General features: G+C 40.9%; 1 protein-coding gene across 2 annotated transcripts in view; it reads right to left on the reverse strand.

The window, feature by feature from the left end:
* Positions 1–660: 660 nt before the first annotated feature.
* TSEN15 (tRNA splicing endonuclease subunit 15) overlaps positions 661–14,555 on the reverse strand; it is a 44,184-nt gene continuing 30,289 nt past the window's right edge. The window contains exons 4-5 of one of the 2 annotated variants that reach the window (XM_034942291.3): positions 2,771–2,870; positions 661–804 (exon numbers count right to left, since the gene is read on the reverse strand). In XM_034942291.3, coding sequence (XP_034798182.1) covers positions 703–804; positions 2,771–2,870 — 202 coding nt within the window. In that variant the 3' untranslated portion in view covers positions 661–702. Of the gene's footprint in view, positions 808–2,770; positions 2,871–14,555 lie in introns of both variants that reach the window. The other variant, XM_034942283.3, reaches the window with a different exon arrangement.

Raw genomic sequence — 14,555 nt, forward strand, 5'->3', positions numbered from 1 at the left:
CTAAAAGTGATGGAACAATCATTAGTCAAGGCTAACTTAGACTTGAAGTAAAATCTGTCTTGTACTGTAATCTCAACCCTGTGATTCCTAAAACCAACCACCTGGCCTGCTTCCAGACTGCACAGCCTAAACCACAGAGAAGGTGGAAGAAATTCGATTATCTGATTTTATTAGTGCCCCTCAGTGCACAGTCCTAGCCTCAGGCTCCCAGCTATCTAAGACATTCCCTTAGTTCATCCTCAGAATGTAAACATTTGCCTGATGGATAAGTAGTTGGCATAAGCACATTAAGTCCCTCAGAGGAAAGATGCTGTCATATTACTTGACACAAATTATCATGACATATGTACAGAAATAGGATCAGAAAATTTCAGTGAATGTGATTTATTTCTTTCGAGTGCCCTCAATTTCTCATCAGAAGCTCAAAGTGGATTTGCAGACTGTTTGTTACTGGAGTTTCCAAAATTCTTCCTCTCTCCCCTAGAAGGGTGGGTGTTTTATTAGAAGCAATAACAATGGCAATTATTGATAGTGCCATTATCAATAATTATTTATATGGTATTATTACAATTAATGAATCTCTACCTTGTGCCTGGTGCTGTACCAAAGCATTTTACGTTAGTTTGCTAGGCCTGTCATAACAAAATACCACAGACCAGGTGGCTTAAACAACAGAAATTTATTTTCTCACAGTTCTGGACACTAGAAATCCAGACCGAAGTGCAGGAACATTCCATCTCTGATGAGGCCTCTCTTCTTGGCTTGAAGACAGCCACCTTCTTGCTGTGTCCTCATATGGGCTTTCTTCTGTGTACAACAGGGAAAGAGAGAGAGACACACAGAGAGAGAGAGAGAGAGAGAGAGAAGGGGGAGAGAGATAGAGATCTCTGGTATCCTGTTTCTTCCCCATTTTATAAGAATATTAGTCCTGTTGGATTAAGGCCCCACTCTCATGACCTCTGTTAATTTGATTACCTCCATATAGCGCCTAACTCCAAAAACAATCACACTGGAGATTAGAGCTTCAGTGTGTGAATTGGGGAATTTAGAGAGGGACACAATCAGTCCACAAGAACCTTACTGAGTCCTCACCACAAGTGTGGGAAGCCAGGGGCATTCTCTACATTTTATCAATGAATAAACAGAGAGCTCATTAATTTGCCCAAAGTCTCACCACCAACAATAAGTTGTTAGCAGTGTTGCTCTTTCTTCTTATTGAAGAGAAGTGGAGTTATGGAGCACTCATCTGCATAAATATGGGGGTTGCTCATAGCAGTGTCAGAAGGAAACTGGCAGGTGGAGACTAGAGCAGAGCACTGAACCCATGGGCACTCTGTTCAGTCAAACAAGTCATGGGTTACTCTGCTGAGTTCTGGGGAGAGAGAGACAAAAAGACAGTCACCGTCTTCCAAGAGCTCGGAGTCTCAGCAACAGTGAAGGAGGTCTTCCCTTCCAGGTCCTGATCTGGGTAAATGTGTAAAACAGGCAAATGACCCCTTCATCCCTTTCCTTTTCTGAGGGGTGCTTTTGGGTCCGTGTTTGGTGCTACACTCCTCAGAGGCCATGTCTGTCAGAGGCCACCTCCAGCCTGGGAGCTAGTACCCCAGTTCACCCAGACTCTTCAGTGATGGTGACCCACCTCTTATCCTTCCCTCATCCCCTACCCTACTGTCCAGACATTTTATTGGTAGTCTCTGGAGACTGATGGCTTATAGCACAAATTTCAGGCACCGTGGCAGGCAGTGTGGTGGGAATCATTTGATGGTAGGTGGGTTTGTCAGTGAACATCAAAACAGTAGTGAGAGAGACAGCCTTCATCCTGAGCTTTTCACAAAATAGACTGTTCCTGCTATGGCACAGAATTATGCTAAAGGGTGTATCACAGACCCTGTCAATGCTCTGCTCACATCCCTTAGGAGAAATTAGCAGAGGACGGTGTGCAGGCCAGCTCCCTTCTCAAGCCATGTGGTTGGCAGACCCTGTGGGAGCCTTCCGGGACCCACCCTTCCATCCTCTGCACAGCCGCTAAAGGAGGGTGAGGAGCCCACACCAGAACTGGTCTGCTTGTGAGATGCCTGAAGAGGACAGTCCCAGCTGATTGTGTTTTCTTAACTGTACACTCTAATCTCTCCAGGTGGAATCTTAATTGAGGCTGGCTCTGCCAGGGCATGTACAGGGTCCTGGGAATTCAACAGAATGAATTCAACAGAATGCATGGGATCTGATGTCAGAAATGCCTTGCTTGTATTCTGACCATATCACATATGAGCTATGTGGTGATTTAACTTTTCTGGGTCTTATTTTCCTCATATGTAAAATGGGAGAATAACCGCCACATCAAAAAACCATTCCAAGATGATAATAATAGCTAATAAGATTTGGAGGCGGGGCATGAAGTGACTATAGCTCAGCGACCCTATGAGGGTATATCATAGATCCCCAAATCTCTGGAAACCAGATGAGTTTTGCAACTCAGAATGCAGAATTAATAAAGGCAATAGGGTGCATATGACAGATATTACAGAACAACCACCAAGGTCTGGGGTGGTCCCTTAGAATCAAACCCAATATTTCTGCACCCAAAATAGAAAGATTTATATTAAGCAAGTAAAGTCTATAAATAGTTTCAATTTGAAGTCGCAGATCAAGGATTGTGGCCCAGTGAACTTGAGCAATTGGCTCAATATCAGACACCAAGTTTTGAACCCTGAGACCAGAGACTCTGCTCTAATTACTATAGTGCACTCCTGCAGTAATGAAATCCTCTCACCTGAATGAATGAAGACGTTAAGGGATTTGGATCTGATTCACAAGAAGGTGAGAGCTGCTTTTTGTTAATATCTTTAATAAATATATACGGATTATTCCTCCTGGAAATAAAAGTAAAGATATGGTTGCATTTGATATATTAATGCCACAAAGTACCTACCTACAAAAAAATAATAGCTTCTATTTCTTGAAAATGTGCTGAGTAAGTTACATATATTCATCACATTTAATCCTCACAAGAGCCCTAAGAGATAGATTTTATTAGTATTGCCCCCTTTTAGAAATGAGAATAAGGAACTTACCCAAGGTCACCCCAAAATAAGTGGCAGGGCATTAGATCCAATTGGGTTCTGTCAAAGCCTGTGCCCCTTCCACTCCACCACCCTGCCTCCAAGGGGCAGTGTATGTTGCTGACCATGATTATGTGGTTTGCCTAAGGCCACAGGCAGATCCAGTGTCCAGAGCACTCAGTACCTGGGTCTTGTGACTTTAAAAGGCCTGGCAGTGATTGACTTCCACTTAGAAAAGCTTTGCAACTCAATATCATCTCTTTTTGCTGCCTACTCTTGCCACTCTGAGAAAAGAACAGTACCTAGTGTTCACAAGAAGATGTAACAGAATTGATCGGAAAGAAAATTTTATCTTATTCCAGTCCTGTTCATAGTGTTGTACCAGTCTATATTTAGATAAATGCTCCACACAGCCAAAGAGGCAATAAAAGCAAGTTTAAAAGGTACTAGGTTCATGCCAGGAAACAATAAGGAGCTGCAAGTTCTCATTCTTTGCCCAAAGAATGACTATTTAAAACACAAGAGAAAATAAATACAAGCAGTCTCAGCAAACACAATGGTGCTTTCAGGTCTGGGGCATCTCATCATCTCAGGGCAGTTGAAGAAAAATAAGGATGTCAGAGCCCTCTTCTGTTACAGAAATGAGGCCCTCAGTAGGGAACCCATACAAGTCTCAGTCTGAACTACTTGTAAAGGCAGGGAAGAACACTGATAGGAAAGTCATGGGCTGGCCTGAGGGAGCTCCTCAATGCCCAGAGGATCAGCTACTACCCCAGAGACCAAATTTGAACTCTAGTGTTTCAGTAAGATGAAAATGAGTTTGGGAAACAATTGAGGTTTATTCATTCATTCATGGGTTTCAGGGTTTGATGAGAAACCAAGGTCCAAGCTCCCCAGTCCTTTTGAGAGCCCCTATTCTGGGCTACCCTAGAATGCTGTGATTCTTGCATTATTTATAGCAATGTATGTTTCAATCATTAACTGTCTTCCACTGCAGTTATTTGTACACATTTTTCTCTTTTCTACTAAGTTATAAACTCCTTGAGGGCAGAGAACAGTCCCTACTTATTTCCTAGTCTGTAGATGCTAGCATGGTATCTATTAAATTGAGATTTTTTAAATGGACCTATGTTGCTCAAAGCCTTTTTCAGTGATATCTTCTATGGGTTGAGAACAATAATGCTTTTCCAATCCTGTGAAACATCAGATTTCTGGACTCTGTCTAGACTGTTTCATTTCTGCACTCATAACGAGTTCTTAGCAGAGCACATCTGTCTGGTTATACCTTGCTGAATACAGTAAGTAATAGCCAGCCTCTCCCCTGGAGATAAAGACTTGTCAGGCACTGGGCATGCCTTTTAAATAATCACCAGCAACAGATTTACCAAATGCTCTGCCATCTCTTCCACAGGTCTCCATCTTCCCAGCCTTTGATATCAGTGTCTGTGCCACCCACCATCCAACTGCTGAGTCGATGCAACATATCTTAGGTTTTTCTTACATTAACCTCCACTTCAAAGTGCCAATTTCTAAATTTACCAGGACAATTAACACTAACAGCTATAATAAACAAAACCCAGAATTTTAGGGACCTAACCCAAAATAAGTTTGTTTCTTCCTTATAAAACAGCCCATTGCAGGGGTTCCTGGGTGACAGGTAGCTGTCTCCCAGGTAGTAATTTAAGGACTCCAGGCTCCATAGATCTTGTGGCTTCACCATTTCCTAGGGGCTCTTTGTTTTCTGCTTCCAGCCAACAGAAATGGAAAGAGACAGTAGGGAAGTCCTGTCCTTTTCTAAAATCTTTACCCCAGGAGTGACACACAGCTCTTACATTCCACTGTCTCCATGTCATATGTACATACCTACATGCAAGGAGAGGCAGGGGCTGTCTCTGCCACTACAGCTAATAATAATAATAGCTAAAATATATTATGCATCTTTGTTGTGCAAATTGTATACACTATATTATATAACATATACAACAATCCTGAAAAGTAGGAATTATCATCACTATTTTAGAAATTAAAAAATACTAAATATATATATATCAATTTCTGAGCCTTGGTGACTATATATACTGTACTATACTATACCATATATATAAAAATATATATTCTGGAGCTCAGAGAGGATAAGTGACTTGCTCTAAGCCACCCACTCAGTAAGCAGCAGGTCAAGATGTGAACCCAGACTTGCATCACACTTAAGCCCCTTTCCCTTCTTTTGGATCATGGAACAAGAGATACATGTGCTTTGAGACTGGAGGGTAGGAAGGATTCAGGACAATGACTCAAGCTGTATTTTGAAAAGTAAGTATCCAACCAGCCAGAGTGGTACTGAGACTAGAGGATGACGTTTCCGTAAAGGCGATGAGGCCTTTGGTAAAAGTATGTCTATGGAAGACTTAGAAATAATTACAGTGTTTAGACAGAATTAATCAAGGGTCTTAGGAATATCCAAATCATTTTGTAAACCTCAGCCCTCCCTCTCCAATATGTCCCTGAGGGAGCTGTATACTACAGAAAATTGGTCAAGAAAAGAAAAGCAAGTGTCCTATTCTCAGCTGAAGTCAGTCCCCTACCCACAGTGCACAGCCCTTGTAAGCTGGGCTGGGACACCTGAGCAAGCCTGGAGGATCAGAGATGGAACACCTTTTCTCCCCATAAGCCCAAACTCAACTTCAACATTTCACCACACCTCATCTGCCATAAATGAAGACAGAAATCCAAACAGATGAAAATGCTTGATCAGACAAGATAAGAGCAAAATTTTGGCTGGGCACATCCTAAGCAAGAGAGCCCTGGCTTTCTCCCCATTCCGGCCACATGGAGGAAGAAAGGAGAAGAAAAGAGAGTTAGGTCTTTAGACTGCTTCTATAGCACACATGAAAGAGGGACAGGAGATAATACATCTTTGTACGTGACCTTTTTGTTTACATCAACTCTACTGAGGTATAATTTACATGAAAGAATATGCACCCATTTTAAGCCTAAGTTTGATGAGTTTCAAAACTATAACCAGACATGGAAAGACCACCACAATCAACATATAGATCATTTCCATCATCTTTTGCCTAAATTCCTTCATGCCCTTTTGTGTTACATACCCTCCATCCCAAGCCTCAAAAAACCATAGATCTATTTTGTCATTATAGATTAAATTTGCCTTTTCTCAAGTTTCATATAAATTCATATAGCATAAATGCTTTGGGTTTTGACTTCCCTCATTCAGCAGAGTGTTTTGTGAGTCACCCATGTTGTGGTGTATGTCAGTAGCTTGTTCTTTTTATTGCTGAGTAGTATCCCATTGTAAAGATTACTACTGTTTGTTTATACATTTACCCATTGATGAATATTCAGGTTATTTCTAGTCTGACTGTTATGAATAAAGCTGTTATAAACCTCATGTACAGGTCTTTGTGTGGACATTATGCATGACCTTTTAGTGGGCAGCAACCATTCTACTGGCAAACATGGTCCAGTGTCCTAGAATGTCATCAATCTATAGCAACTCTGCCCCACAGGATAGGGTGGAGGGTGGAGGACTGGGGAGCATGATGGGGAAGCATCGCTTCTCTTCTACAAACCTGACCTAGAGCTCAATAACATCCAAGGGAAATGCACATGAAACCCATTGAATTCCATACATTTTCCTCCTATTTTCTCCCTCACCTACTTCCTTCTTGCATTTGATTTTTTTTTTAATGTTTAACTTTGAGCACTGGAAATAATGACTGTTTTTTCCACATGCTATCTAGTACCCTCATGAATGATTTTGATATTTCATTTATTATTAAATATGAGATCTACTTTAAGTAACCTGGCACTTATTAGAGGAGTCACCACCAAAATGTGGCCAGTTGCACCAGGGTCACTCCACTCTTCTCCTCCATCTCCGATAGTCTCTCAACCACTGTGGCCCTGAATCTGCCAGGGGAATATGCCATTTTCCATATGGTCTGCTGTTTTAGGTGCCTAAAAGGGGGAAGGGTCTCAATACCTCACATAGATCTGCTCACCTTCCAGAAGTGGGATTAGCCAACAAATAGGGCCTTAACCATTGTATTTTTTCTTAGAGAATAAAAACAAACAAGTAAGAAAACAAAACACAACCCAGAAGAGCATTGACGGTTACAGTAGGAAATGTAATAGAAAAACACAATGAAACATGACATGCATACACATATAAAGATTTAGATTGATGTCAAAGACTGGTGGACTGTGGGTTGATAAGAACCCACGAACATATTTTGTTTAATCTGCAGTGTTTAAATAAAATTGATATTTTGTGAAGTTAAAAGTGGGGAAACTTCACCAAAAAATTTCACACACAAAAGTAAGAACATCTGGCAAGTACGCCCATGTTGCCACTTCACAAGAATCTGCTGGAGCTTCACAACAGCTGCTCCCTTTGGCCAAGCTCATTTGCTGTGTACACTCACATCACTCCGGTGTATTATCTACCTGGCTGTGGCAGGCACTTTAGTTTGCAACCCTTGCATTAAGGCATCACCCTATTAAGGAAGAGGAAGTGGGCAGACACACTTCACTTTAGGTGCGTAAAAGAGGGAAGGGTCTCAATATCTCACATAGGTCTGCTAACCTTCCAGAAATAGAATTAGTCAACAAATAGGGTTGACTATTATATTGTTTCTTAGAGAATAAAAACAAGCAAGCAAGCAAACAAACAAACAGAAAACAACCCAGATGAGCACTGAAGGTTACAATAGGAAATGTAAGTAGAAAAACACAATTAAACATGACATGTGTACTCATATAAGTCATTCAGTTCGAGAGCAGCCTGGTCAATATGGTGAAACTCGATCTCTACCAAAAAAAAAAAAATACAAAAAACATTTTTTTCTTCACTGACAAGGATACGTATTTTCTGAGATGGAGACAACATGTGAAATAGTCAAATCCCAAGGCAGGAATTTTTTTCTTCTTTCTTTCTCTTCCTTCCTTCTCCTTTTCCTCTTCCTCCTTCCCATCTTTTGGCAGCAAAGAATTCCACTTATTGAACATATTACAAAAGAGGTTTTCAACAAAAAGACCAAAGTCCATGCCATCAACAGACTCCTCAGAATCTAGGCGTTTTTAACGTCCGATGCTTTATCCAGACACTCCTTCCCCTTCCTACTCCCCTCAGTGAGCTCTGGCCTTCACAGCCTGGCCAGGGAGCTCCTACCGCTAAGATAACTCCGCAGTGTGGCTCTCATGGCCCCTCCCTCGCTGCTAAATAGCCAGGTCATTCTGGGCCAGGAAAGCAGACCTCCCTGGCTGGTGCCCACAGCTCAGAGGCCTCTTCCTGAGGTGGCTCCAGTCTTTCTTCCTCAGCTGATTCTGCCTCTACAACAAGAGAAAACTGGAACTTTCCACAGTGCCTGGCATTTTCATAGCAATATCATAAAATTACGAAGACTTGTGGTGGTTCCACCAGGAGCTTAGGTCTCCCCTAAGCTCCAGATTTATCCATCCACTGTCCACTAGATTTCTTCTCCTCCATCTCCGATACTATCTCAACCAAAACTTTTCCAAATATATAGCTGTAATCTTACCTTGTTATCCCCCCCAAAGTGAACCATGTTTTAACTCCTGTATTTCCTTTTCTTACAATTTTCCTCACAATGACCCAAGCCAGAAGCCTTGGAATCATTCTAAGTGTCTGTATCTTATTACATCTACTTTCTCACATCCAAATGGTCATGGGACCTACTACAAACCACCTCCTTTCTATCTTTCATACATCGGCTCCTCTCCATCTTTAGTGTAACTAACCTCATTCAAGCTCTCACATGGGATGTTCTGAAAGTCTCCCGATTATGTGCTTATGTCTGGGCTTGCCTGCTCCAACCCTCCACGTTCTACACATTGAACAGTGAGAGTGACTTCTAAACCAGGAGTCTGATCATGGTGCCCTTCAGCTTAAACCCTTTACTGGGCCCTCTGTTTGGACAATGGATACAGATTATGGTTCTTGGTGACCTATTCTTAGCTTCTGGCCTAGTTCTCTAGACCTGCACTGTCCACATGTGGCTCCTGAGCACTTGAAATTGTGCTAGTCCAAACCAAAGGATGCTATAAGTATGAAACACACACCAGATTTCAAAGAGATAGTAAAAAGAAAAAAGAGTCTAAAATATCTCGTTAATAATTTTTATATTGGTTATGCATTGAAATGAAAATATTTGCATATATAGAGCTAAAAGCATATTATTAAAATTACGTATTTTCTTTTTAACATCTTTTAGTGTGGCTACTAGAAAATTTTAAATTACATATGTGGCTTGCATTATGTTCTAGATGTTTTCCTCATCATACCTTTCTACCCTCCATCCTGCTAAACACCAGGCATGCTAAATGACTGACAGTTTCCTACAGTAATCCATAGTATCTAGTAATTTTATACAGTCCCTTTTAAGTGAAAATTAAAATGGCCTTAACGATCACACCCCATCCCACCTGTGATGGTTTTAAGATATTATCCATAAATCCTTTTGATACTCCCCCCTTTCAAAAGGTAAACTTGAATACACCTCCCCCTAGTATGGACTAGACTTGGCAACTTGCTTCTAATGAACAGAATAAAGCAGAAGCATCAGTGTGTGTGCTCCAGGATTAGGTCATCAAAGGTGTTGGATCTTCTCTCTCTCATGCTCTCTCTAGCTCTCTCTCACTCTCTCTTGCTCTCCCTCTCTCTCACTCTGGTCATTAGCTCTAAGTGAAGCCAGCTGTAGTATCATGAGGAGACCCAAGGTGTCCTGTAGAGAGATCCACATGGCAAGAAAGCAAGGCCTTCTCCTGCCAACAGCCATGTGAGTGAGCTATCTTGGAAGTGGATCCTCCAGCCCCAATCAAGCCTTCAGATAATGGAAGCCCTAGCTAATATCTTCATGGAAACCTCATGAGAGAACCTGAGCCAAAAAGCTGCTCCCAAATTTCTGAACCACAAAAACTATTGTTTTAAGTAGCTGAGCTTTGGGATAATTTGTCACACAGCAATAGATTACTAATATACCATCCATACCCTATATCTTCCCCACTCCAACTTCCACCCAAGAACAGGAAGAGAGAAGAGAAGCTGCTAAGAACTCCAACTTAGTTTTGCCTACTTAGATGTCAAGATTTGATTCAAAGTCATCTCCTTTATGAAGCCTTTCATCAGAAACCCCAACCAATTCCCATGTGTCCATAACATTTTTTTAAAATTTAGAAATATTTTAATACATTTTGAACTTTGTGTCTTAACTAAATACATATTTTCTGTTTTGAACTTTCCAAAAATGTTTTTTTCTGAATATAAAAGTGATAAATACACATGGCAGAAGCTTTGGAATAATCTAAAAAGAAGAGAATTTAAATCATCTGAAGTGCAACCCCACTGAGGAAAACACTGTTGATATTGTCCATGTCCCTCTTTGCATACATTTTGTATAGATAAGAATATATTTCATATACAGTTTTGCATTCCTCTTTTCTCATGCAATGACCTCACCTCTCAGTTCCTTGACTAGTACTGACTTGACTAGTCAGTACTACTCAGTTCTCAGACAGAACTACTCAGTTCCTTGACTAGTACTGACTTGACTAGTACTGACCTTGACTAGTACTGACTCCTGGGTCAAACTCTAGTCTATACCCTTACTACTCAAAATGTGGTCCATGGACCAGCTGCACTGACATCATCAGACAACTTGTTAGAAATGCAGAATTTCAGATCCCATCATGGTCTAAACTCAGGACATTTGCACTTGCTGTTCCCTTTGCCCGCAAGGCTGGTCCTCTAGTTATTTGCATGACTCCCACCCTCACTGCATTCTGGTCTCTGCTCAAATGTCACCTGCAGAGAAAAGCCATTCTTGGTCACCCTAACTAAAATTGCATTCCTGTCACACTCTATCCCCATACCCTGCTTTACGTTCTTCATAGCATTTGTCATCACTTGACATTATTTTATGTGTATTCATTTGTTTATTTTCTTCCACAAATATTTGTGGAACACCCACTATGTATCAGACACTGTTCTAACTTCTGGGAATATAGAAGGGAACAAAATAAGGTCCTTATATCCCCCACTGTAATATAGGCATGCTTATACAACTACAAATTGCTAGTTATTGTTTCATGTTTTTTAATTTATTCATTCCTTCAAGAGACCTAATCCCCACCATCAACAGAAGGCTCCTTGCCATATCCCATGACTTAAATGCACCCTGAACATTCCCCCTTATCTTTTAGAGAGAACTTTTCAATGTGCTTTTGTGCTGTGCTAAGTTTAACTTCTTTTCAGTCCTAATGAATTGCCCCAGTACAGCTTCCCTGCAGTGGAAATTTCCCTTATTTGATTTAAGTCTCCCACTGCATAGCTGGTGTTTATCTTATTCCTATGCAATTTATCTAAACCTAAAGGATCCCCCAAAGTGAGACCAAAAAAAAAAGTGTTATCATCACCATCACCATTAGCAGCAGCAACAGCAGCAGCAAGATCAGGCCTGAGAAATTTTTCAAAGGGCAAAATTGTCCCATCTTTTCCTTTACCTTTGCCATGGTTTGAATGTTTGTCCCCTCCAGACCCATGTTGAAATTTAATTGCCATTGTAGTAGTATTAAGAGGTGGGATATTTAAGAGGTGATTAGACCATGAGGGCTCCACCCTCATGGGCAGGATTGGTGCCATTATAAAGGGCTAATTTGACTCCTCTTGATCTCTCTTTCCCTTCTGCCTTCTGCCATAAGATAAAGCAAGCAGGCCCTTGCCAGATGCTGGACCCTTGATCTTAAGCTTCCCAGCGTCAAGAAATGTGAGCTAATAAATTTCTGTTCATTATAAATTACCCAGTCTCTGATATTGTTACAGAATAACAGAAAATTAAAATGCCCTTTAACTATCACACCCCATCCCACCTGTGATGGTTTTAAGACATTATCCATAAATCAAAAGGATTTATGGATAATAATCAAAAGGATTTATGGGTAATAATCAAAAGGATTTATGGATAATATCTTAAAACCATCATAGGTGGGATGGGGTGTGATAGTTAGAATAATAGAATATCAAACAACAAAATGGACTAAGACTACCTTCTTCATACCCTGCTAAACATCTAGGTCCTACTCCTTGGAGGACTGGCTCTCAGCTAGTTATCATGTATTCTCTCCCAAGGTGGCAACCTGCACATCAATGGGAAGAGTTTGGAGGCTGCAAAGGGAAGGATCATTGATAGTTTATTGTATGCTGGGCTTCATTTATCCTCACATAACCATTTCAATGTGTGAGGAAAACACAACCCTGGAAGGACACACTTTGTCCTTCATTTTACAGATGAGAAACTGAGGCTCAGGGAGATTACACAACTGTCCCATGTCACTGTTGGTTTTCTGAAGTCAAAACTCTGCCTTGCAAGTCTCTTGGGCCTCAAAAATTCAAAGGAGCACAATTCTAATGGTGGATTAATAAGGCCCATGATAGGAGGAATATGTTGTTGTTGTTTTTAACAGGGGTAGAGGTGGAAGAGGGTGATGAGCGTGAGGGTGAGAAGGAAAGATCTATGTGGCAAAATCTTTCAATTATAGGATCACCAAAATAAAGAGCTAGAGGGGATCACAGATAGTATCTGCACCAACTCCTTTCATTTTGTGGGAGTGGAACATTATGGTCCAAAGTGGATGAATTCTATTCATTTATATCTAAACAATAGAGAATGTACAATCCAGAAAAAAGCAACATTCTTGGTTATATTTATAGGAACCAAGTTTTCTAATGATCTCAGTTGGGATGGGAGAAGAGATGACCAATTTTTCACCCAATATTCAAAACCACAGCATCCCCATCTGTGGTCATCAACAGAAGTACAATCCACAATAACTGTATAATTATGTGAGAGGAATTACCATTTCTAAGTAGAGTTTCCATATTTAGCAGTGTTTACATGTCTTCATTTCCCCAAAAAACGTTGAATAAATAAATGCATAGGTTTGGCATAGGAAAGGATGTGTAATCAAATAATAAGTAAACTTATCAGGCAGATATATTTTCTTTAGAAATCCTTATTTTGATTTCTCAGAACTCTAAGGCAAGGGATCAAAATATAAGGGATCTTGTAGCATAAGCATGCTTACAAAAGAAAATCGCATGGGATGGTGATTTGTCTCACAGCCTGAGGTACATGCAGCTCTGCTTTCTGTACAAAGTGGACAGGGCAGAAAAGCAGCTGGTCCTTGCCCTGCCACTGGAATGGCAGGAATAGGATGGGGTGGGTAGTAGTCCATTTATGAATATTTGAATGCAATCAAATAAGACTTCTATTGAGCTTCTACTCTGTATCAAATACTGCATTATCATTAGGTGGGATGTAAGCTGATAGATAAGATAAAATGTACCCTCAGAAAATTAAATAGGTCTTGTGAGTATCAATATGAATTTTAATGACAATTAACACCTTCTGTTTGTGAATGTAACTGGATAATTTTTGATATATTAACTGGTATATTTTCCCTTCTCAGTAATTCTTGTTCCCTGTGAACTTTTTCCCATACAGGCTTTCTTGGCACACTGCCTCAGGAACAGGATTATGCTACAGAACAAAAAGAGCAAATTCTTGGCTTTTGAATTCCAAAATCTAAAATCTTGGCAAAAACAATATGTTTAGAAGGAAAATTGATCTGGAAATGGTCGGCATCAGTTTTTCCTACCCCTAAGACAAAATAAACCTAGGGGAAAAAACCTGTTGGGGATAAAAAGTAGCAAAAGTGGAAGAGTTAGAACCTTGAACTGGTCATGGAGCAGACACCTGTGGTCCGTGCCCTCCGCTCTGACCCCAAAAGTTGCTGGTGCAGAGGAGAGACAATAGACGCTCCAAAGGAAATAGAGGAAATGAAAGGGCATATGGCCAGCACCCACTCCTACCCTATACCCCCTACTGCTGCCTCCAGGCCGAGGTAAAGCTCCACATACTCCACATATCTCAGACTCTTAGGATCTTTCTCCAACATGCTATGAAGACAGCAGAGAAGCACATATGGCTGGGAAAGTGTATCTAGATGGAGAGGACCCAAAACAGCCTGAAAGTTCCCCAACATGTCCCTGGAGTTCAGGACCAGACCAAATATTTTCCAAGTGCTCAAGAGAAAAAGTCATGAGAGACCCAGATGGACCTCAGGCACTGCAGGATGATGCCCAATTCAGCCACTACCTGTGTGACTGATGAGAAACCCTAAGGACTGATGTCTGTCCCCCAGCTCTCTCTCCGTCAGATGCTAATGCACCCTGAAAGTGTCCTAGATCTATACAAACACTCCATGTTCACTATCCCACATAAACAACTATCCATCCCAGAAGAGTTGCCACCAGGCTCTTCATAAACCCAGCCTCACCCACGCATCCATGTTTAACCAGCTTCCTTCAGAAATATTCTCGCAGAGTTCCACTAAATCTTCTATGCTATAGGCACAACTGCTTTCTTTTTTCCATTCTTAGGAAGTAAAGAAAAGGCCAGG

The sequence above is a fragment of the Pan paniscus genome, chromosome 1, assembly GCF_029289425.2.
Source record: "Pan paniscus chromosome 1, NHGRI_mPanPan1-v2.0_pri, whole genome shotgun sequence".
Taxonomy (NCBI): domain Eukaryota; kingdom Metazoa; phylum Chordata; class Mammalia; order Primates; family Hominidae; genus Pan; species Pan paniscus.